The sequence below is a fragment of the Nerophis ophidion genome, linkage group LG03, assembly GCF_033978795.1.
Source record: "Nerophis ophidion isolate RoL-2023_Sa linkage group LG03, RoL_Noph_v1.0, whole genome shotgun sequence".
NCBI lineage: Eukaryota > Metazoa > Chordata > Actinopteri > Syngnathiformes > Syngnathidae > Nerophis > Nerophis ophidion.
Window position 1 is genome coordinate 1358346 of NC_084613.1, and position 24345 is coordinate 1382690.

The following is a 24345-nucleotide window of genomic DNA, read 5'->3' on the forward strand; positions in this document are numbered from 1 at the left end:
AAGGGGTAAGTGGGCAGTTGTGTTCCAACATAGCAGGTGGAGTGAGTTGTGTCCTGGAGACTTACAAGAAGGGGTAAGTGGGCAGTTGTGTTCCAACATAGCAGGTGGAGTGAGTTGTGTCCTGGAGACTTACAAGAAGGGGTAAGTGGGCAGTTGTGTTCCAACATAGCAGGTGGAGTGAGTTGTGTCCTGGAGACTTACAAGAAGGGGTAAGTGGGCAGTTGTGTTCCAACATAGCAGGTGGAGTGAGTTGTGTCCTGGAGACTTACAAGAAGGGGTGTGTGGGCAGTTGTGTTCCAACATAGCAGGTGGAGTGAGTTGTGTCCTGGAGACTTACAAGAAGGTGTGTGTGGGCAGTTGTGTTCCAACATAGCAGGTGGAGTGAGTTGTGTCCTGGAGACTTACAAGAAGGGGTAAGTGGGCAGTTGTGTTCCAACATAGCAGGTGGAGTGAGTTGTGTCCTGGAGACTTACAAGAAGGGGTGTGTGGGCAGTTGTGTTCCAACATAGCAGGTGGAGTGAGTTGTGTCCTGGAGACTTACAAGAAGGGGTAAGTGGGCAGTTGTGTTCCAACATAGCAGGTGGAGTGAGTTGTGTCCTGGAGACTTACAAGAAGGGGTGTGTGGGCAGTTGTGTTCCAACATAGCAGGTGGAGTGAGTTGTGTCCTGGAGACTTACAAGAAGGGGTGTGTGGGCAGTTGTGTTCCAACATAGCAGGTGGAGTGAGTTGTGTCCTGGAGACTTACAAGAAGGGGTGTGTGGGCAGTTGTGTTCCAACATAGCAGGTGGAGTGAGTTGTGTCCTGGAGACTTACAAGAAGGGGTGTGTGGGCAGTTGTGTTCCAACATAGCAGGTGGAGTGAGTTGTGTCCTGGAGACTTACAAGAAGGGGTGTGTGGGCAGTTGTGTTCCAACATAGCAGGTGGAGTGAGTTGTGTCCTGGAGACTTACAAGAAGGGGTGTGTGGGCAGTTGTGTTCCAACATAGCAGGTGGAGTGAGTTGTGTCCTGGAGACTTACAAGAAGGGGTGTGTGGGCAGTTGTGTTCCAACATAGCAGGTGGAGTGAGTTGTGTCCTGGAGACTTACAAGAAGGGGTAAGTGGGCAGTTGTGTTCCAACATAGCAGGTGGAGTGAGTTGTGTCCTGGAGACTTACAAGAAGGGTTAAGTGGGCAGTTGTGTTCCAACATAGCAGGTGGAGTGAGTTGTGTCCTGGAGACTTACAAGAAGGGGTGTGTGGGCAGTTGTGTTCCAACATAGCAGGTGGAGTGAGTTGTGTCCTGGAGACTTACAAGAAGGGGTAAGTGGGCAGTTGTGTTCCAACATAGCAGGTGGAGTGAGTTGTGTCCTGGAGACTTACAAGAAGGGGTGTGTGGGCAGTTGTGTTCCAACATAGCAGGTGGAGTGAGTTGTGTCCTGGAGACTTACAAGAAGGGGTAAGTGGGCAGTTGTGTTCCAACATAGCAGGTGGAGTGAGTTGTGTCCTGGAGACTTACAAGAAGGGGTAAGTGGGCAGTTGTGTTCCAACATAGCAGGTGGAGTGAGTTGTGTCCTGGAGACTTACAAGAAGGGGTAAGTGGGCAGTTGTGTTCCAACATAGCAGGTGGAGTGAGTTGTGTCCTGGAGACTTACAAGAAGGGGTAAGTGGGCAGTTGTGTTCCAACATAGCAGGTGGAGTGAGTTGTGTCCTGGAGACTTACAAGAAGGGGTGTGTGGGCAGTTGTGTTCCAACATAGCAGGTGGAGTGAGTTGTGTCCTGGAGACTTACAAGAAGGGGTGTGTGGGCAGTTGTGTTCCAACATAGCAGGTGGAGTGAGTTGTGTCCTGGAGACTTACAAGAAGGGGTAAGTGGGCAGTTGTGTTCCAACATAGCAGGTGGAGTGAGTTGTGTCCTGGAGTCTCTCTCTCAGACAACTTCAACCCCCAGGTGTTATTGGAGGGCGGCTATCAGCGTGATGTCCTTCATAGGATGTTTTCAGAACAGCCTTCATCTGTTGAGGGCATCGTCAAGGCCATTTGACGGAGTCCAATCGTAGATGAGGATTGTTGTTTACAGGCGAGCAGACATTACAATGGCTTCTCTGATCTAATCCCTCAAATTGATCAATCTTAGCCTTTCACTAAGCCTCTCAGTGATGTGATCCATCTTACAATTCAGTGCAGAAATTGCCACAGCCTGTGTTCCTTCCAAAGCCTTTGGGCTTATTGAACGGCTGCATCGTCTTCCAAATGCGATGATACACCAGACCCAGCCCAATCAGCAGATACTCCGCAATCACACTTGCAGATAGATAGATGTCTTCCATGTCCTCGATGGATGTCTTCCATGTCCTCCACGGATTGCACTGAAAAAGTATTTAGTCAGCCAGCGATTGTGCAAGTTCTCCCACTTCAAAGGATGACAGAGGTCTGTCATTTTCATCATAGGTACACTTCAACTGTGACAGACACAATGTGAAAAAAAATCCAGGAATTCACATTGTAGGAATTTTAAAGAATTTATTTGTAATTTATGGTGGAAAATAAGTATTTGGTCAACCATTCAAAGCTCTCACTGATGGAAGGAGGTTTTGGCTCAAAATCTCAGGATACATGGCCCCATTCATTCTTTCCTTAACACGGATCAATCGTCTTGTCCCCTTAGCAGAAAAACAGCCCCAAAGCATGATGTTTCCACCCCCATGCTTCACAGTAGGTGTGGTGTTCTTGGGATGCAACTCAGTATTCTTCTTCCTCCAAACACCACGAGTTGAGTTTATACCAAAACGTTCTATTTTGGTTTCATCTGACCACATGACATTCTCCCAATCCTCTGCTGTATCATCCATGTATCCATTTTGGTATAAACTCAATAAATGCTCACTGACACAGATTTGACAGCTTTGTGAACAATATTTGAGAGAAACAGGTATTTTGTTTATATAGGAAAAGTTTAACCCATGAAAAATGGGAGCAAAAAACAAACTGTTGTGTTTCTATTTTTGTTCAGTGTACATATACATAATTACATACACATACATATATTTGGGGTGTAAAAAATAATCTGTACAAATCGATAACAGATTTTAACTTCAGGAAATATTAATACATCATCTGGCGAGCCTCTGGATCGATCTTTATCTAGTATGGATCGGTCGATGTCCAATTGGGAAGCCGTGAATCGGTTGACTGGAGATTTGTTCTAAAATATGGCCGTTCTAATCTTGCGAGACTTCTTTGATGACATAACATTCTCCTTTGCGACTGTCGACATCAACAAGGCGCCATCACTCTTTCCTAAAATAAACATTAGTATTTGAGTCACACTTGGCTAACTACACCAGAGCAAGCCCAGTCAGAGACAATGACAGAGTCTGTTAGTCCGGGTGAGGAGTCAGTTAAACTAGAACTAACCTGCACCAGGCTGGAACATTCCTGCACACACAGCATTTCTCCTAGAATAACACATAACTCACATAATGTTTTCTTCTGTAGTGACTGTGCCAGAGGTGAACATGCATTACTGAGGTGGAAAATTATGACGCGCTAAATCTACCGCAAGGACCATGCGAATAATCTCAAGATCCCCATCATATCAATTCCAAGATGTGATCGAAATTATTTAAGGTGCACTGCGAAAAATAGATGTAACGTTATTAATATCAGTACTACGGATACCATTTAGAAAAATGCCTCAAAACAGCTCACTACCTATAATATGGGATTTTTAAACATCAGATTATTGTCTCCCAAAGTGTTATTAGTCAATGAGGTCATTAGGGATAATCTTATCATTGGTCTCAGCGAACCTTTGCTAAAACCAGATAAATATTTCCCACTTAACGAGGCATCTCCTCCTAACTGTACGAGTGTACATTTGTACCGTCCCTTTAAAAGGGATGGAGGGGTCGCAGTAATATCCAATGAAAACCTTAACCTTAGCCCGAACTTAAATAGTAGATATACATTATTTGAGGTGCTTACCTGTCACATACCTATCCATGTGGCTAACTATTGTTCCCCTGGGCCCTATTCCGACTTTATCAGAGAATTTTCAGAGTTTGTTGCTGATCTAGTGATGCATGCAGATAATATAATTATCATGTGGGATTTTAATATTCACATGAATACCCAGTCATTTTAGCGCAGAAAAAAGTATTGCTTTTCTGCTTGATTGATGACATCACGCGAGGTATTGCGGCTCCTTACAACTTATTTTTACTGATGTTCGCTGTCATTTTGGCAAATGTTTTAAATGCTACGGGAGGGGGTGTGGCTGTGGTGGTTGTAAAACTTCCCAAAATCGGGATGAATTAAGAATGTCAATAATTTTTTGTGCACTCTTTACACAAACATAATTTATTTTTAATTAATTATTTAACCATTTTTGAAAAGTATAAATATATATCAAAGTGGACCCCATGCATTGACCAAAATGTCAGTAGCTATTTAGAAAAAGAAGTTGGATATTCCTGGTTTAAGGATTTAAATGCAATTCTGCACACCAAAAATGTTTATTTAAAGACCCTCAAATTAGGGGCTTAACTGACATCCCTAGTTTGAGTTTAATAGACTGCACTCAATTTTTTAAAGAGTAAGATGAAGGTTTTATTCTGCGACAAACGTATGTCACGCACACTTTTCCAAGGTCCTTATTGCCTTTCACAGACTTTGACGGGGTATTTCTTTTTTCCCCCATCCATGCGAGTTTATTATTCTCTCGGTCTCAAGGTTTTCATCTTCCTCTGCTGCTGCCTGATTCAAAGCCTGGGATAGATCGCCCTTCTAATGGCTTTCTACGTCCCATTTGGGTTTAATCAATAACCTGTTGTGGACCAAAATCCGGGCAGGGAGAATAGACAAGAAAGTGACAGCAGACACCTCTGTGTGTGTGTGTGTGTGTGTGTGTGTGGCCTCCGTCCACCATTTCCTGTGCATTCTCTGCAGTGTCCCTAACACAAAGGGCGAGCCATTCAGGACCTCTCAAGCGTGAACGGAGCCAAACACAAATTAAAGTCTGGGCGGTTAGGCTGTCTGAACGGCCATAAATGTGCTCTGAGGGGGCGACGGGCCAGGCTAGCTTTTCCTCACACTGCTGCTTCACAGAAGAAAAAAAAAGCCACCTCGGTTGAAATTTAGTGAGTCAAAACATGTCATTAATAGAGCAAAATGAGCAAGACTGTGATGGAGTGAGAGGGCCAAAGAAGACGTCTTTGAAGAGTTGGTCATGGTTGCATTTTATTGTGTCTTCATCGTTAGAAGATGTACATTAAGACATCGATTGGAAAGATCTTAAAAAAGGAGCTGCTACATGCGCAAGTTCACCATGGTGAGAGAAACAAAGACGTCGACAGAACAATGCGATATAATAAAGTTTTGTTTCCAGTCTTAAATGGTCCGACTAAATGTTCACATTTGTGCTCATCGTACAGACAGCAGTGAATTGCTTGATGAACTTTAATTCATAATTCACACACACACACACACACACACACACACACACACACACACACACACACACACACACACACACAATAAATGCACAAAAAAACCTTCACTTTGTCTCATACACACAGAAGCCACACAAGACTTTCCCAAGTTCCTCACTGGTCCTTGTCATGGTTGAGAGCTCGATTAACAGCTGAAGACAAAACACAGAGAAGAACAATTTAAAAAATGTCCTGCAAATTGTAATTTGGAAATGTAGAATATCTCACAAAAGGTGCACACCTCACATTTCAGCAAGCATTTCTATCACAGCACATCTTCAAGGAACAATACGACAGCTTAGAGATACTTTGTTTCTTGTGTTGACGAAGCAGGACCAACAACATGTAAACCATGAATAAACTCTCTATTGCTCAATGTTCTACCGCCTGGCTCAGACCTGCTTCCTGTTCCGGTCTACAGCCTCCTGTGTAATGTAGCATACAAACATCTGGCATCTTCCCTTGCTAGTTAACATGTACTGTCTTTTTTGGACTAAGTGTGAGCAGCAGATGGCAGTCACACATAACACATACGTCTGGATTGCAAGTTGACGGACACATGTTCAATAAATGATCAGTGTTGGGACTAACTAACGCGTTACAAAGTTACTGTTGCGATCTGCTGCTCAGATCTACACTATTTATTTTTCTATTTTGTATATTTCTTTGACTCCTTATTTCCTGTTTGCTTTGTCACCATGGTTACTCATCAGTTCACCTGCTGCTCACGCCCCGCACACCTGCTACAGATAATCACCGTCACTTTATAAGCCGTCCTCTTTTGTTTGTTCAGCCTGGGTTCATAATTTTCTTTCACGCAATGAGTTACGTCTGCACTCTACATCGTATGTATATTCTCGCTAGCTTTTCACGCTCAGCCATTTGTTTATTCCAGCTCTCATGCTGTATGTTTTGTTTTTCTCTTTAATGTGTATATGTGCCAGTTTAGTTCTCATTTTTGTATATCCTAGCTTTTATGCTAGCGTCTTTGGTTTGCCTTTTTATTAGCACCAGTGTTGTGTTTCATAGATCATATTCGTTAAATAAATTGTTTATATTCTTACCTTTGCTGTGTTCACTTGACGCATCCTCGAGGGAATCGAACCCGGCATCACAATGCCAAACAGACGTAACAGTATGAACCCAGCAAAAAAGAATTCCCTCGCGTCGAACCAGAGGGAGGAACCCTTCGACTTAGGGTTGTGGTTGGAGCTCATGGCTTGGGAGCAGGAAAAACTCGGCTGTGGGCCTGAAGTCTCCTCCGAAGCCGTTCGAGCTGCCCCGAAGAGGCGGGGGGTCCAGTGGAGAGGTCCCCCGCGCAGCAGTAATGTTCCAGCACCACTTATTCCTCCCCATGGACACAGCAAGTTTCACCCCGTCCAGGATTCACCCGTCATTACCGGTAATTCTGCTTGTTTTTTTTCAAATCATTCCTTCAGCTGCCATGACACTTTTTCTAACACAAGCGATGACGACATTTGGGGAACGCCCACCAGTGACGCAACACCAGCCGCTGTTGATGACATTTTTTCAGAAGATTTTTATATTGTGGACAGTAATTCTCATTCCCAACCTTTTTCGAATACCAATAACATTTATGATAAAATACATAATTATCAGGATATTTTTTCTCATTATTCTAGTCAACCTCAGTCACCTAGTTTTTCTTCTACTCCACCGTTTAAACCTCTTTCACCGCCCAAGTATAGTGTTGTTTCGCCTTCTAATTGGTGTACAAGTTAAAGGGGAGGAGTCTGCCCGCCTCCATACCTCCCACCACCCTCCCTTAAGGTCAGTCCCTGACCACAGGGAACGGGTCTGGGATCCCCGTCTGGAGGGGGAGGCTATGGCCTATAGCTGTGCTACGGAGGCAGCACAAAGGCGACCTATCAAACCGCAACCTCCTATGAGGCCCCCTTTACCTGTTTTTCGGCTCGCTAAACGCTTCGCTCCTCCACCTGTTTTTCCCCCGGCCAAGTCTCAACGGCCTTGTAGACCTCCTCCACCTGTTTTTCCCCCGGCCAAGTCTCAACGGCCTTGTAGACCTCCTCCACCTGTGTTTCCCCCGGTCAAATCCCAACGACCAAGTAGACCTCCTCCACCGGTGTTCAGACTGGCGAGGTCATTACCTCCAGCACGTCCTCCACCACCGGTGTTCTGCACTTCTCCCAGTCTGGTTCTCACACCAGCACATGACTCTAACCTGGTTTTCACGGCAGAATCCAATTTTCACCCGGTTTTCACACCAGAAAATTTTTCTAGCCTTGTTCTCACACCAGTTTAAGACTCTAGCCTGGTTCTCAAGCCAGCACCAAATCTGAGGCTGGTTCACATACCACCACCAAGCTCTAGTCTGGTTCTCGCACCAGAAACTGACTTTAGCCTGGTTCTCAAGCCAGCACCAGTTCCTAAGCTAGAGCGCACTCCACCACCAGTTCCAAAGCTGGAGCGCACTCCAGCACCAGCTCCAGAGCTGGAGCATACACCTGCGTCGACGACAGGGCTGGAGCCCACTCCAGCACCTCGACAAGTGCCGGTACCAGCACCTCGACAGGTATCTGTACCAGCTCCACGCCACCAAGCACCGGTACCAGCTCCACGCCGCCAAGCACCGCCGACGAAGGGGCTGGAGCCGACACCGACGACGAGGCTGGAGTCCACACCAGTCACGCCTACGACGACGTCGCCGTCTGCTTCTACGCCGACGACTCCTGCGGCTACCACGCCGCCTCCGACGACTCCTGCGGCTACCACGCCGCCTCAGACGCCTTCTTCGGCTGCAGCACCCGCATCATCCTCGCCAGCTGCACTCGGGCCTGCTTTGGCTGCAGTCCCCGCACCCTCGTCTGCTGCTTCCAATCCTGCTGGGATTTCGGTGCTGAGGTGTCGTCCACCAAGTCGACCACGGGCGTCCTCCTCGCCAGACACTCCCTCCTCCATGTCGGCCACGGATGTGGCCATGCCCTGGTCGTCCGCCTCGCCGGGCACCTCATCCTACGAGGCGGCCACTAATGTGGCCTTTTCGAGGTCGCCCGCCAAAACTTTTTCGGCAGCGGCGTTCCACCCGCCGCCGCCACATGATGTGTCCTCGGTGGATTCGGGGACATGCGATCTGGCGACCCTCCACCGTGGCCTCCCTCCGCCCTCCCTTCGTTTGTGAACTTTCTGGTTTTGGGGAGGGGGTTCAAGTTTTTGTTTGTGTTTTTTGAGACATCTGGTATCTGTCTTTTGTTGGGGGGGAATACTGTTGCGATCTGCTGCTCAGATCTACACTATTTATTTTTCTATTTTGTATATTTCTCCGACTCCTTATTTCCTGTTTGCTTTGTCACCATGGTTACTCATCAGTTCACCTTCTGCTCACGCCCCGCACACCTGCTACAGATAATCACCGTCACTTTATAAGCCGTCCTCTTTTGTTTGTTCAGCCTGGGTTCATAATTTGCTTTCACGCAATGAGTTACGTCTGCACTCTTGTCATCGTATGTATATTCTCGCTAGCTTTTCACGCTAAACCCTTTTCTCATTCCAGCTCTCATGCTGTATGTTTTGTTTTGCTCTTTTATGTGCCTACGTGCCAGTTTAGTTCTCATTGTTGTATGTCCTAGCTTTTTTGCTAGCGTCTTTGGTTTGCCTTTTTATTAGCACCAGTGTTTTGTTTCATAGATCATTTTCGTTAAATAAATTGTTTATATTCTTACCTTTGCTGTGTTCACTTGACGCATCCTCAAGGGAATCGAACCCGGCATCACAATGCCGAACAGACGTAACAGTTACTGTAAAGCAGTTATTTTCGGCGGTAACTAGTAGTCTAACATGTTATTTTTTATATTCAGAAACTCAGTTACCGTTACTACATGATGCATTACTGCGTTATTTGATATTTTTTATGTAGTATCGGCTGGAAACAGAAGACCTGAGTGTGTTTTATTGGAGCGCTGCGGTGTCACAAGGAAGAGAAGAGGCTGGCTTTGTGTGGGTGGGGGTGTCTGTGTTTACTAACAAGACATCATGGTGGAGCCAGAAGTCGAGTTTCTTAACATGGAGATATTCTCACTACTTTTCTCTGGTCAAGCACAAAGAAAAGAACATTTTAGTTCAATGTAAGTTGTGTCTTGGATCAAAGATCCTATCTACTACCCAAACCAAAGAAAAGAACATTTTAGTTCAATGTAAGTTGTGTCTTGGATCAAAGATCCTATCTACTACCCAAAACAAAGAAAATAACATTTTAGCTCAATGTAAGTTGTGTCTTGGATCAAAGATCCTATCTACTACCCAAAACAAAGAAAATAACATTTTAGCTCAATGTAAGTTGTGTCTTGGATCAAAGATCCTATCTACTACCCAAAACAAAGAAAATAACATTTTAGCTCAATGTAAGTTGTGTCTTGGATCAAAGATCCTATCTACTACCCAAAACAGCAATTCAAATCTGCTGAAACAGCTATAAAAGCAAAATGCTTCGCCGAAGCTAGTAAATAGAGACAGAGTCCGATGCTACTTCACCTCCACTTAAGGAATTTAACGGAGGGATTGCTAGCCAGGACAAAGTTGAGAAAACACATTTTTGGGTGTAATAATAGATGATAAAATGAACTCCAAACCTCATGTTAAAAATATACAACATCAAGTAGCAAGTAACACGTCATTATTGAATGAAGCAAAATATGTTCTGGACCAAAAATCAGTCCATATTCTCTACTGCTCACTAGTGTTAGCATATCTGAGTTATTGTGCAACAATATGGGGAAACAACTACAAATGTGTGCTTTATTCACTAACCGTGTTAATAAAAGATCAATTGGAATAATAATACATAATGTTGGATATACAGAACATACAAACCTTTTATGTATTGAATCAAAAATATTTAAAATTGAACGCCTTGGCGAATTTGCAAACAGCTAAAATGATGCACAACGCAAACTATAGCTTGCTACCCAAGAATGTTCAACAATTATTTTAAACAAAAGAGAAATATAACCTTAAAAGAAAATCTAATTTAAAAGACTTGTATGCCCGTACAACACTTAAGACCCTAAGTATATCAGTATGTGGAAAATAAATGATGACACAAAGAAATGAAACCAAGCAGCAATATGATTGAGTTTAAGGGACAAGTGTTCACAAAGTGCAGTCAGAAGAACAATTATGATGAACAACTTCAGCCTTTTTTTTTTTTTGCCATGATTATGTATTTAATATTCTTTTACTTACTTATGGTATGTTATTAATGTATTGATTCACTAATCTGTTACAAACAGAGAAGTAAGTTGGATAAAATAAGCTCTGCTTCTTCCTACTCCTTTTCGGACGTGCTGTAATGAAACGACTGGCAATATGTGACGCCTGACATTGTGTGGTATGCAAGTTCCATAAAAACTGAAACTGAACCGAACATACTGTCCAGGTGACTTTTCCTGATGTATTCACAATTTTTCTTGACTCATTTTTACTTTCTCTTCTCACTCCATGCAAAGAATCAACCCAGGACAACAAAATGGCGCAAGCATACTTCATTAATACTAATACTGTTACCTGATTGGCTGTTAGCGTGTCACTCCCACTGATCAGTGATCACTTCCTGCGTTGCTTGGTTACCAGAAAGCGAGTGACTCTGTTCATGCAACCAACCTTGCTTCCGGTTTCTTCCGACAAAGAAGGAAAAATATATATATGTATTGAACGTTTTATTAGACGCATTTTTTTATTAAAAGCAATTACCGTATTTTCCGCACTATAAGGTGCACAAAAAAAACTAAAATTTTCTCAAAAGCTGACGGTGTGCCTTATAATCCGGTGGGCCTTATATCTGGACCAATATTGAGCCACAACAGGTCTCACAACTACGGTAAGCAGCCGCCGACTTCATTTTCCTCTGTAGGAGAAGAAGCGCGTGGTGCATGCTGGGATATATGACAGCGCCATTTCCATTTGTGTGTTTATGTAGAGACAACAAAATGGCTCCTAATGAGAGACATGATTTCAGGAAAGCAGAAATTGTCACTGAACTGCTAGACAACAGCAGCGACACTGACTCGAAGTAGTGCAAACTAATGACAATATGTCAATAACTCAAACGTTAATGTCACACAACACAACACACAAAATAAACATGTAGAGCTCACTTTATTAAGTTATTCCCCATCCACGAATCCCTCAAATTCTTCAGTGTCTGAATTAAATATGCCACAAGAGGTCTCGCAACTACGGTAAGCAGCCGTCTACCTTATTTTCCCTCGTAGAGGAAGAAGCGCGCGGTGCATGCTGGGATATATGACTGCGGGAGGTGTGCAGAGTTTAAAGTCAAGGTGATCAGTCACACAGTAGAAGACGGGAATAGAGCAGCAGCGAGGGAATTGAACATTAACAACAGCGACACAGACTCCTTTAATGAGGACTTGGAGGAGACGGAGCCGGGCATGTTGGAAGCCGCATTCGCATGTTGGATGCCGCATGTCGGATGCCGCATGTCGGATGCCGCATGTCGGATGCCGCATTCGCATGTCGGATGCCGCATTCGCATGTCGGATGCCGCATTCGCATGTCGGATGCCGCATTCGCATGTCGGATGCCGCATTCGCATGTCGGATGCCGCATTCGCATGTCGGATGCCGCATGTCGGATGCCGCATGTCGGATGCCGCATGTCGGATGCCGCATTCGCATGTCGGATGCCGCATTCGCATGTCGGATGCCGCATTCGCATGTCGGATGCCGCATTCGCATGTCGGATGCCGCATTCGCATGTCGGATGCCGCATTCGCATGTCGGATGCCGCATGTCGGATGCCGCATTCGCATGTCGGATGCCGCATTCGCATGTCGGATGCCGCATGTCGGATGCCGCATGTCGGATGCCGCATTCGCATGTCGGATGCCGCATTCGCATGTCGGATGCCGCATTCGCATGTCGGATGCCGCATTCGCATGTCGGATGCCGCATTCGCATGTCGGATGCCGTATTCGCATGTCGGATGCCGCATTCGCATGTCGGATGCCGCATGTCGGATGCCGCATGTCGGATGCCGCATGTCGGATGCCGCATGTCGGATGCCGCATTCGCATGTCGGATGCCGCATTCGCATGTCGGATGCCGCATTCGCATGTCGGATGCCGCATTCGCATGTCGGATGCCGCATTCGCATGTCGGATGCCGCATTCGCATGTCGGATGCCGCATTCGCATGTCGGATGCCGCATTCGCATGTCGGATGCCGCATTCGCATGTCGGATGCCGCATTCGCATGTCGGATGCCGTATTCGCATGTCGGATGCCGCATTCGCATGTCGGATGCCGCATTCGCATGTCGGATGCCGCATGTCGGATGCCGCATGTCGGATGCCGCATGTCGGATGCCGCATTCGCATGTCGGATGCCGCATTCGCATGTCGGATGCCGCATTCGCATGTCGGATGCCGCATTCGCATGTCGGATGCCGCATTCGCATGTCGGATGCCGCATTCGCATGTCGGATGCCGCATTCGCATGTCGGATGCCGCATTCGCATGTCGGATGCCGCATTCGCATGTCGGATGCCGCATTCGCATGTCGGATGCCGCATTCGCATGTCGGATGCCGCATGTCGGATGCCGCATTCGCATGTCGGATGCCGTATTCGCATGTCGGATGCCGTATTCGCATGTCGGATGCCGTATTCGCATGTCGGATGCCGTATTCGCATGTCGGATGCCGTATTCGCATGTCGGATGCCGTATTCGCATGTCGGATGCCGTATTCGCATGTCGGATGCCGCATTCGCATGTTGGATGCCGTATTCGCCAAACTGTTTGATACCAACAGTGAAGAAGAAAAATATGAGGAATTGGTGGATAAGAAATAACTTAATAAAGTGATCTTTACATGTTTATTTTGTGTGTTGTGTTGTGTGACATTATCCTTTGAGCAACCTTGAGTTATTGATATATTATTGCTTTGCACTATTTCCAGTGTTATTATATTGTTATTGCACATTTGATTTACCGTAACAGTATCAGACTGTTTTTTATCGGTTTATTGAATCGGGGGAAAATTAAAACAGCTGTTTATTCATTTTGGGAGTGAATGGAGTTGTCAGAACGCTGGTTTGTCATCTATTAATAAAGTTTGACTGACCTGACTGTTTTGTTGACATTCCCTTTGGCGCAGCTCCATCTAAAAGGATGCATAACGTAACCCCAGCCTCTAGTGTAGCATCTATTCTATGTGCCTTATAATGCGGTGTGCTTTATATATGAACAAAGTTTTAAAATAGGCCATTCATTGAAGGTGCGCCTTATAATCCGGTGCGCCTTATTGTGCGGAAAATACGGTATGTGTTTATTGCAATATAGATTGATATTGTTTTTATCGTCCAGCCTTAAATATTAGTTATAATTAAAACTGTCCAGTAATTTGACAACAAGCGCCAAGTATGTGCTTTTGCTCCCATCTAGTCTACTTTTAGGTCTATGTGGCATAAAATGAACAAAACATCAATACAGTATTTGTTTTCCAATTCTTGTTGAAATCCTGTGCTTTGTGAGGTTAGGCTTACAATGAACATTTTTAAAAACATTCAGTATATTTCCATGCACTTTTTCAAATAATTTGGTTTCTTCTAGTTTTTTGTGTAGCTATTTGGGAATGTGAATAGGAGAGAAGGCTACAGCTCAACTGTTGTTGGCAATGTTTTAATGGGTTTGAAAGACACTTGTGTTGATTATGATCGTCGATAAACATAAAGTGGGTATGAAAAGTATTCACACCCCTTAAAAATGTTTCACTCTTTGTTTAATTGCAGCCATTTGCAAAAATCTAAAATAATAATAATAATAATGGAATTGATTTTATAGCGCGCTTTTCTACTATTAGATACTCCAAGCGCTCACAGAGAAGTGGGAACCCATCATTCATTCACACCTGATGGAGGTAAGCTACCTGGGGTAGACTGACGGAAGCGAGGCTGCCAGTTTGCGACCACCCCCTATCATTCATTCACCAGTGTGAGCGGCACTGAAGGCAAGGGTGAAGTGTCCTACACAGTGGCCTAGTGGTTTGAGTGTCCACCCTGAGATTGGTAGGTCGTGAGTTCAAACCCCGGCCAAGTCATACCAAAGACTATAAAAATGGGACCCATTACCTCCCTGCTTGGCACTATCCATCATGGGTTGGAATTGGGGGTTAAATCACCAAAAATTATTCCCGGGCGCGGCACCGCAGCTGCCCACTGCTCCCCTCACCTCCCAGGGGGTGATCAAGGGTGATGGGTCAAATGCAGAGGATCATTTCGCCACACCTAGTGTGTGTGTGTGACAATCATTGGTACTTTAACTTTAACTTTCCTGCCCAAGGACACAACGGCAGCGATTTGGATGTCAAGAGGCGGGGAGCGAACCTGCAACCCTCAGGTTCCTGGCACGGCCACTCTACCCATTACGCCATAGAAGTTCATTTTCATTCTCATTAACACTCAGCCCTCCATGTTGACAGAAGAAAACAGGAGTGTAGAATTTATTGCACAATTTAAAAAAATAAAAAAACAAAACAAAAATTACATGTAGACGAGTATCTAGATCATCCATCCATCGAGGTCAGGGAAGCCCAAACTTGCCTCTACCCAGCCATTTTGTCCAGCTCTTCCCGAGGGATCCCGAAGCGTTCCCAGGCCAGCTGGTAGACATAGTCCCCTCCAACGTGTCCTGGGTCTTCCCCGTGGCCTCCTATCGTTCGGACATACCCTATACACCTCCACGGGGAGGCGTTAGGGGCGCATCCTGACCAGATACCCGTACCACCTCATCTGGCTCCTCTCCATGTGAAGGAGCAGCAGCTTTACTCTGAGGTCCTCCGGGATGACAGAGTGTCTCACCCTATCTCTAAGGGAGAGACCCGAACCACCTCATCTGGCTCCTCTCCATGTGGAGGAGCTTGACGGACACTTGACGGAGTAAACTCATTTCAGCCACTTGTACCTGTGATCTTGTCCTTTTGGTCTTAACCCAAAGCTCATGACCATAGGTGAGGATGGAAACATAGATCAACTGGTAAATTGAGAGCTCTGCCTTCCGGCTCAGCCCTTTCTTCGCCACGACGGACTGATACAGGGTCCGCATTACTGCAGACGCCGCCCCAGTCGGCCTGTCGATCTCATGATCCACTTTTGCCTCACACATTAATTCCTCCACTTGGGGCAATATCTTCTCCATAAAAGGTATGAACAAAACCGGTGACAAAGAGCAGTCCTGGCGGAGTCCAACGCTCACTGGAAACGCGTCCAACTTCCTGCCGGCAATGCGCACTAAGCTCTGACACCGATCATATGTGGAACGGACCACCACCATCAGGCGGTCCGATACCCCATCCTTCTTGAGCGCTCCACACAGGACCTCCCAAGGGACATGATACAGTACTTTGCCAAAGTCCACAAAGCACACGTAAACTGGTTGGGTAAACTCCCATGTACCCTCGAGTATCCTGCCGAGAGTAAAAGAGCTGATCCACAGTTCCATGACCAGGATGAAAACAGAGGTTCGACTACCCAGCGTAGCCTCCTCTCCAATGCGCCTGAATAAACTTCACCGGACAGGCAGAAGGGTGTGATCACACGGTAGTTGGAACACACTCCGCGGTACCCCTTCTTAAAGAGAGGAAGCACCACACCGGTCTGCCAATCTAGAGGCAGCACCCCGATGTTTACGCAATGCCTCACAGCATCCAAAGCCTTAAGGAACTCTGGGCAGATCTCATCCAGCCCCTTCAACTCTCTTCACCCGAGTGTCCAAAACATGAGGCTGCAAATCCGATGAGACAACCACAAAGTCGATCATAGCCTAGGATGTCACGGTGCCAAGTGCACATATGGTGTTCCTTTTAGATAATCTGTGGCAAGCACAGAAGTCCAATAACAAAACACTCAGGTTTAAATCCGGGCGGCTGTTTCTCCCAAACACACCTATCCAGGTTTCACGACCGTTGCCAATGTGAGCGTGAAGTCCCCCAGCAGAACAAGGGAATCACCTGGGGGAGCACTCTACAGTACTACCTCTAGGGACTCCAAAGGTCTTTGAGCTGCTCTTACCTAGGATCTGTTTGTCCGGAGCATAGAAGCCCCCAGACAACATAGCTCCGAGGATCAGTTGGACACTTTAACTCCTCAAGCATAGAAGCCCCCAGACAACCTAGCTCCGAGGATCAGTGGGACACTTTAACTCCTCAAGCATAGAAGCCCCCAGACAACATAGCTCCGAGGATCAGTGGGACACTTTGACTCCTCAAGCATAGAAGCCCCCAGACAACATAGCTCCGAGGATCAGTTGGACACTTTAACTCCAAGCATAGAAGCCCCCAGACAACATAGCTCCGAGGATCAGTTGGACACTTTTAACTCCTCAAGCATAGAAGCCCCCAGACAACATAGCTCCGAGGATCAGTGGGACACTTTGACTCCTCAAGCATAGAAGCCCCCAGACAACATAGCTCCGAGGATCAGTTGAACACTTTAACTCCAAGCATAGAAGCCCCCAGACAACATAGCTCCGAGGATCAGTGGGACACTTTGACTACTCAAGCATAGAAGCCCCCAGACAACCTAGCTCCGAGGATCAGTGGGACACTTTGACTCCTCAAGCATAGAAGCCCCCAGACAACATAGCTCCGAGGATCAGTGGGACACTTTGACTCCTCAAGCATAGAAGCCCCCAGACAACCTAGCTCCGAGGATCAGTTGGACACTTAACTCCTCGACCACGACAAGGTGGCAGGAGGGGAGATAAATGCAGCAATGTACAGAGCCATCCTGAAAACCAACACTTCCCCTACAATGGGATTGAGCTTGAGAGAGGTGCTGCAAAGAGGAATGGGCAAAACTACCCAAATATAGGTGTGCCAATCTTATGGCGTCGTATTCAAAAAGACTTGAGGCTGTAATTGCTGCCAAAGGTGCATCAACAAAGTATTGAGCAAAGGAAGGGTCTGAATACTCTTTTACATATTCATAAAACAATTCTACAATATTTTTTTTCCTGTCAAGATGAGGTGCCGAGTTTACATTAATGCCATATAAAAAGGATTAACATTTTTTTTATTTTAGTAAATGGCTGCAACGAAACAAAGAGTGTAACATTTAAACAGTTCCCAAGCCACTGTAACAACATTGTATATGAATGTTTAGTTCATAAATTACCAAGTATGAATAACAATGCTGATTTGAATTAGATCAAGGCAAATACGCAGTCTTTAAGTCATGTGATCTACCACTGTTCATTATAAGATAGAAAAGAAGTGAATCAGATCTTTTTAAGTTTACGTTAATAAAATACTAGTTGTATTCGTATTCTAATTATCTTTAGGAGATTGATACACTTTATACATACATATATGACATTATTGATACCTAATGACCAGGCAGTACATTACTAAAGATCCGCATTCGTCCTCTGAAATAACAACTCTGCAAATTCGACTGATCCTCCGTTGACTGTGGGCCAAATCAGAATGAGGTCCATCTCCCAGAAGATTAAGGCAGTGATAAATAACAATTGTACTGGTAATAAATATTGTGTTCCCCACAATTTACACACTAATGAAATAATGTAAATCAACTGTACTATACAAGCAGTACAGCGACTAGCCAGCATTCTACAATGTAGTGTCTGGAGAAGATACGGCATGAAGAAATGGTTGCTGAGATGATAAGTGTGTACTTTTGCGAAATGGTTAATTTGAAAAGTGAATGTGAGGTATGCATGTGGAGTTCAGCATGCGGGAGGAGAAAAGCTGCTGCTGCGTGCCAGAGAGTATCCAAGTATATAAATGTGGTGGTACTTGCATGTGCACTGTTGGTATCTCACCCTCCTTTCTGACGCTTTCTGACACGCTCGTGGCCGTGGCGGTGAGGTCGCTCACCACGCTGTCCATGGCGGCCTGGTGTTTCAGGAAAAAGGGGCGGATGACACGCTTGTACAAGATGTCGGAGCCGTTCCACGTCACCGGAGACATGCACCAGATGAGGAATGCGCACTGAGGGTAGAGAAATGACATTTACCAAAAAATTCAAATATATACATATATATATTAGGGGTCTGGGAAAAAATCGATTCGAATATGAATCGAACCCGTTGTGCGATTCAGAATCGATTCTCACTTTTTTTTAAATTTATTTTTTTGTTTTATTTTATTTTATTTTTTTATATCAATCCAACAAAGCACTACACAGCAATACCATAACAATGCAATCCAATTCCAAAAGCAAACCTGACCCAGCAACTCTCAGAACTGCAATAAACAGAGCAATTGAGAGGAGACACAAACACCACACAGAACAAAACAAAAGTAGTGGAACAAAAATGAATATTATCAACAACAGTATCAATATTAGTTATAATTTCAGCATAGCAGTGATTAAAAATTCCTCATTGACATTATCATTAGACATTTATAAAAATAATCAAAAAGTGTCCAATGTTTTCACAAAGATAAAATAAGTCATATTTTTGGTTCCTTTAATAGTTAAAACAAATTTACATTATTGCAATCAGTTGATAAAACATTGTCCTTTACAATTATAAAAGTTTTTTTTTTTTTTTTTTTTAAACCTACTACTCTGCTAGCATATCAGCAGACTGGGGTAGATCCTGCTGAAATCTATGTATTGAATGAATACACAATCCTTTTCAATCGGAAAAATATCGTTTTTAAATCGAGAAGAAAGTCATGTAAATATTATTTGTTATTATTACACTGTCATCTTTTGTTTTAGCCTGATTATAATTGTGATTTAAAATGTAATCATTCAATGATGTTGAAAAGTCCAAGTAATAGCACTGGTATGACCGTAACTATTTGGTGTTGGATTATTACCCAAGTTTGTAGTATCGCTCAAAACTAATGTAAAGTATTCAAACAACATAAGAATAAATGATTATTACTTTTTACTACCCCTGTCAATTTTAACGCATTGGTTAAAAAAATAAAAAGACTGCTTTATAAATGAATGAAGATCAATCGCTGTTTGTTTTGCCCGTCAGAAGGTGGCGCCTATTTCCCACGCAGTGATCACGCCACACGCTAGTGTATTGATAGCGGCGTGCTCTGAGACCTTCAAATAGAACTCCCGAGGAACTATAGATAAAACTGAGGCAATTAATTACAATTGCAGCAAAAAAATTGATCATAGCACACATCAAGCTAGAATCAGATAACAGTAAATTAGCAGGTAGGCAAATAATAGTTTTAAGAAATGAATGCAACATGTCAGCAGCCAAATCAGGACTCTTTGTAACCTAGTTTGACAGTGTTCTCTTATCATTTACATAGCAAATAAAATATTGTGCTATATATCCGTATTGCAGGAGGCTGTAATGTATATCGCGATACAGATCTGAGGCCATACCACTCCAGCATTTTGCTTCTATTACTATAATCAACAATTGCCACTTGACATTAGAGGTAGCGTCCACAAGAGGGAGCTGTCTACACACACAACAACATGAACACTTCAATACTGAATCAATGAGAAACCTGGCCCACAAGTCCTACTAATAAAGAAGGAAAGCATAAATATATAAAGATACCTTTCCAGCATAGTAAAAGGGGAACCAGAAGAGGAAGATGTCAGAGAAGGCTTCTACAACGCTGAAGAGTCCATACACAACCCAGTAGGTGAGCCACTGCGTGTCATCCTCCTTCACTGTGCTCTCTATGGCTTTGATACTGTTGAACAAGACACACGTCAACATTTACAAAACATATAAAGAGGATTGTACCTGAGATAGGCGCCAGCGCTCCCCGCGACCCCAAAAGGGAATAAGCGGAAGAAAATGGATGGATGTGGTGTTGCATCATTTGAATGTGTTAGAAAATCCACCTGCTGATGGCGGTGTCACTCAACAAGCTGAGGGGACGTTTAAATAAATCATCCTGAGAGCTTATGAACGCGTCCGACTAATTACATGATAATCCACCCGAGTGGTGATTAACCCTCATGATGAGCAAAGTCATTAGGATTCATGGAGGCAGCGAGGTGATTTATGTCTTTTCATCACTGCAAATATTTTGGCCTGCAGCAACAGTGAGAGCACAGACGTTACTTATCATACGTAATCATTGACAAAGGCTGCGTTCCATTCAGATGTGTCCATTCCTTGTACAGGATGCACAATAATAAAACACCTACTGTATGGCAGAATGTGGTGAAAGTTCAGTACAATCACAGACTACTTCTTCATATACTGTACTGTAGCAGCCATATATTTGTTCAACAGCAAAGAAAAAACAGACATCTATGATGAGACATTTTTAATCATACTAAAGTTGTCCTCTGCCGCATCACATTTCAATATTTGCAGCTTCACTCTATGGCAGATTTTTTAAAAACATATTCTTTGTATTTTTGGCCTAAACTAATTATTTTCAAGCATAAAAATGGCTTAATGAAATAGAAGTATTGAAAATGGAATCAAAAACCTGTTCTTGTTCCAAACCAGTTCCCAGCGTATCAAGGCTTTGGAATTGCTTGCCAATTTTTAAATCGATTCTCTTAATGCCTTGGCTGGCAAAGACGTCCTTAGACATGGTCAGACAGCAAGAGGGCGGGGCCCAGGCGGAACAAACGCTCTGGGGTTTACTACATTTTATAAGAAAAGATTGGCACCGCACTAGATTAGATTAGATAGTACTTTATTTATTCCATCAGGAGAGTTCCTTCAGGAAAATTAAAATTTTCAGCACAATCCCATTCAACATCAGACAAACATTACAGGGAGACAGAACAGGATCGCTGCTGGCTTCCAGCGCCCCTTTAAAAAAGATGAGATACAGGTAAACAAGGGGGGGGGGGAATGGGAGAATAAAATAGAATAAAAGGGATAGGCCCCTCCCACCTCCAAAGACATGCACCTGGGGATAGGCCCCTTCCACCTCCAAAGACATGCACCTGGGGATAGGCCCCTCCCACCTCCAAAGATATGCACCTGGGGATAGGCCCCTTCCACCTCCAAAGACATGCACCTGGGGGTAGGCCCCTCCCACCTCCAAGGACATGCACCAGGGGATAGGCCCCTCCCACGTCCAAAGACATGCACCTGGGGATAGGCCCCTCCCACCTCCACAGACATGCACCTGGGGATAGCCCCTTCCATCTCCAAAGACATGCACCTGGGGATAGGCCCCTCCCACCTCCAAAGACATGCACCAGGGGATAGGCCCCTCCCACCTCCAAAGACATGCACCTGGGGATAGGCCCCTCCCACCTCCAAAGACATGCACCTGGGGATAGGCCCCTTCTACCTCCAAAGACATGCACCTGGGGATAGGCCCCTTCCACCTCCAAAGACATGCACCTGGGGATAGGCCCCTCCCACCTCCAAAGACATGCACCTGGGGATAGGCCCCTTCCACCTCCAAAGACATGCACCTGGGGATAGGCCCCTTCCACCTCCAAAGACATGCACCTGGGGATAGGCCCCTCCCACCTCCAAAGACATGCACCTGGGGATAGGCCCCTTCCACCTGATTGGTGGACACTAAACGATTGGCAACACTAAACGGGCCCTAGTGTGTGAATGTTGTCAATCTGTGTTGGCCCTGCGATGAGGTGGTGACTTGTTCAGGGTGCACCCTGCCTATCGCCCGAATGCAGTTGAGATAGGTCCCAGCACCCCCCGCAACCCCAAAAGGGACAAGTGGTAGAAAATGGATGGATGGAGAGATAGAGACTATGTTTACAGTGCTGGCCAAAGTGGCCCAAATCAGATTTGTTCCAGCTGACTGTTTACACTGCAAGTAAAATGTGATTTTTATCAGACTCCAGTGTAAACATGCAAAGGCCCCAATGTGGCCCCAATAAGGCCTCGACGCCACTTGCATTCGCACTTCGATAAAGTGAAAAGAAAGGACGTTGACCAGAAGGAAGTCACTACTACAAAATAAACTAAGTCGCAACACCTTTAAAATGAGTGTTTCTGTACGTGAAAGTAATATCATGTATGAATGGATGTATGTATATAGTGTAATATATTTGGGAAGGTTGTAATCTTCTTATGGCTCTTATGTAAAGTAGACGAGACACAGACATCAGCGTGGATCTACGGGAGCTTGATTTTTCAACTCACATGTAAGCAAATGCGCCACAGCGTCAATTTCGGTCTTTCGATAATTGCTATTTCTTTGCAATCAAAATATACATATATATATTCATATATTACATTTCATCTATTATTTGCGCACTATTGACAACTGATGCATGGAAAAGTCAGTCTTAAATGCAAACCGAGTGTTGTGATGGAAAATCCATTCCCGCTGGCGACTGCGAGTGACGTAGCTTGACCAAAGCTGATGGATAAATAATCCCACTCAGGTCACATACAGGTCTAATTGCGTTTCGACTGAAGTCACATTTGAAAAGATCAGATTCCAATTGGACTTCTTCGGACTGCCTCCTGATGCCAAAAGATCAGATTTGAAGCGCTGGAAAAACCAATTCAGATCTGTGTCACATGAGGGCAAAACAATTCTATTTGGTGTGCAGTGAAAACAGGACCAGATTGTGATTCTGGCTACGAGGTGGGCAGTACTCGCTCTAGTTCATGTCTGCCATGAGCTTCTCCTTACACGCATGGCAGAGCAGGGCAGACAAGTAGCAACCAAGGTGACAACTTCAACTTCTGGTAGACATGCTCTTTTCGCACTCATTTGCTCCTCTTCTGTATCATCTCGCAAGCTCAGGAATTTGTGTGCACTTTGCACGGCTCATTAATCTTCTCAGGAGAAGTCGAAATCTAAATTATAATTGGATTAATTGTTCAGCCCGGCTGGGATCGCCAAAACTTGTCTGCTGTTACTTCCCTTACATCTTTAAAATGTTCCATGTTTTGTTTTTTTAAATGGAGGGTAATAGCAGGTCAAACTACCGCTCATTTAATCTGAAAATATTTGAGTCCACCTAATTCTTCAGGTAAACGTACAGTACATTCAACCTTAAGAGATGTTGCTTGCACTTTATTTTTTATATTAATGTTGTATTATTCTTATTTGTACTGTAAAGTTCAATTTTGAATGACAATAAAAAGGAAGTTTTAGTCTAAGTATTATTTCAATGTCGAAAAATAGCAAATGTAGCAGGTACATCTACTGTTAAAATGTTTTATTGAACATTGTTTGAATGTTGAAAATGAGAGCAGAAATGTATCCTGACATGTCAATTCCACCTAAAGTGTGTGTTGCACTTCATCCAAATACGATGTGAATGCATTGGCCACAGACTGTTTACTTGCTTGTTTGAACCCATCATTCCTTGACACCTCATTCGCTTACAAGAAATGCCATTATAATAGGAAACTGTACCTGCAGTGTCCAACATTCACTGTTTATTTCACACTGAATGAATATTTTTTGCTAAAAGTCACTGAATCAATTTTAACTCACTGATTCGTTTCGGATCGTATCGTTCTAATAAAATTATGTCCCTGAATCCCTGAATTGTATCAGCAACCACAAGTTCTGAATGGAATCGTTAAAACAAATCATTACACCCCTGCTTAGCAGGTCTTCTCACTAGTTGTTTTGCGTCTAGCGAGGCCATGTCCGTGTAGTCTGAGCTCCTGCTCTCGCCTGCTCGGACCCAAACAAAGTGTGGATGACTGAAAAGAGTTTTCACTGTTCATTTAATTCAACTGTCAAATAAATGTACTCAGGTGCTGAGACGAAAAGAAACACGCACACACGCACACACACACACGTATAAATGTATCGATGCGGGCCATGTCAGTTTATTTTAACTTATCGTTTCAATAATTTTTTTTAAATATCTCTGAACATTGTATTTAATGATTTTCAATGCCATTGAAATTCAATATGTATTTTATGACTTCCTGCTTTTTAATGACTTGAATCAAATTTTTT

General features: G+C 44.3%; 1 protein-coding gene across 3 annotated transcripts in view; it reads right to left on the reverse strand.

Moving 5' to 3' along the window:
• Positions 1-5194: 5194 nt before the first annotated feature.
• Positions 5195-24345, reverse strand: part of zgc:101744 (Receptor expression-enhancing protein 6-like) — a 34315-nt gene continuing 15164 nt past the window's right edge. Inside the window, exons 4-7 of one of the 3 annotated variants that reach the window (XM_061893860.1) lie at positions 20019-20157; positions 18297-18465; positions 11007-11116; positions 5195-5617 (exon numbers count right to left, since the gene is read on the reverse strand). In XM_061893860.1, coding sequence (XP_061749844.1) covers positions 11046-11116; positions 18297-18465; positions 20019-20157 — 379 coding nt within the window. In that variant the 3' untranslated portion in view covers positions 5195-5617; positions 11007-11045. Of the gene's footprint in view, positions 5618-11006; positions 11117-18274; positions 18466-20018; positions 20158-24345 lie in introns of all 3 variants that reach the window. The other 2 variants (XM_061893861.1, XM_061893862.1) reach the window with 2 other exon arrangements.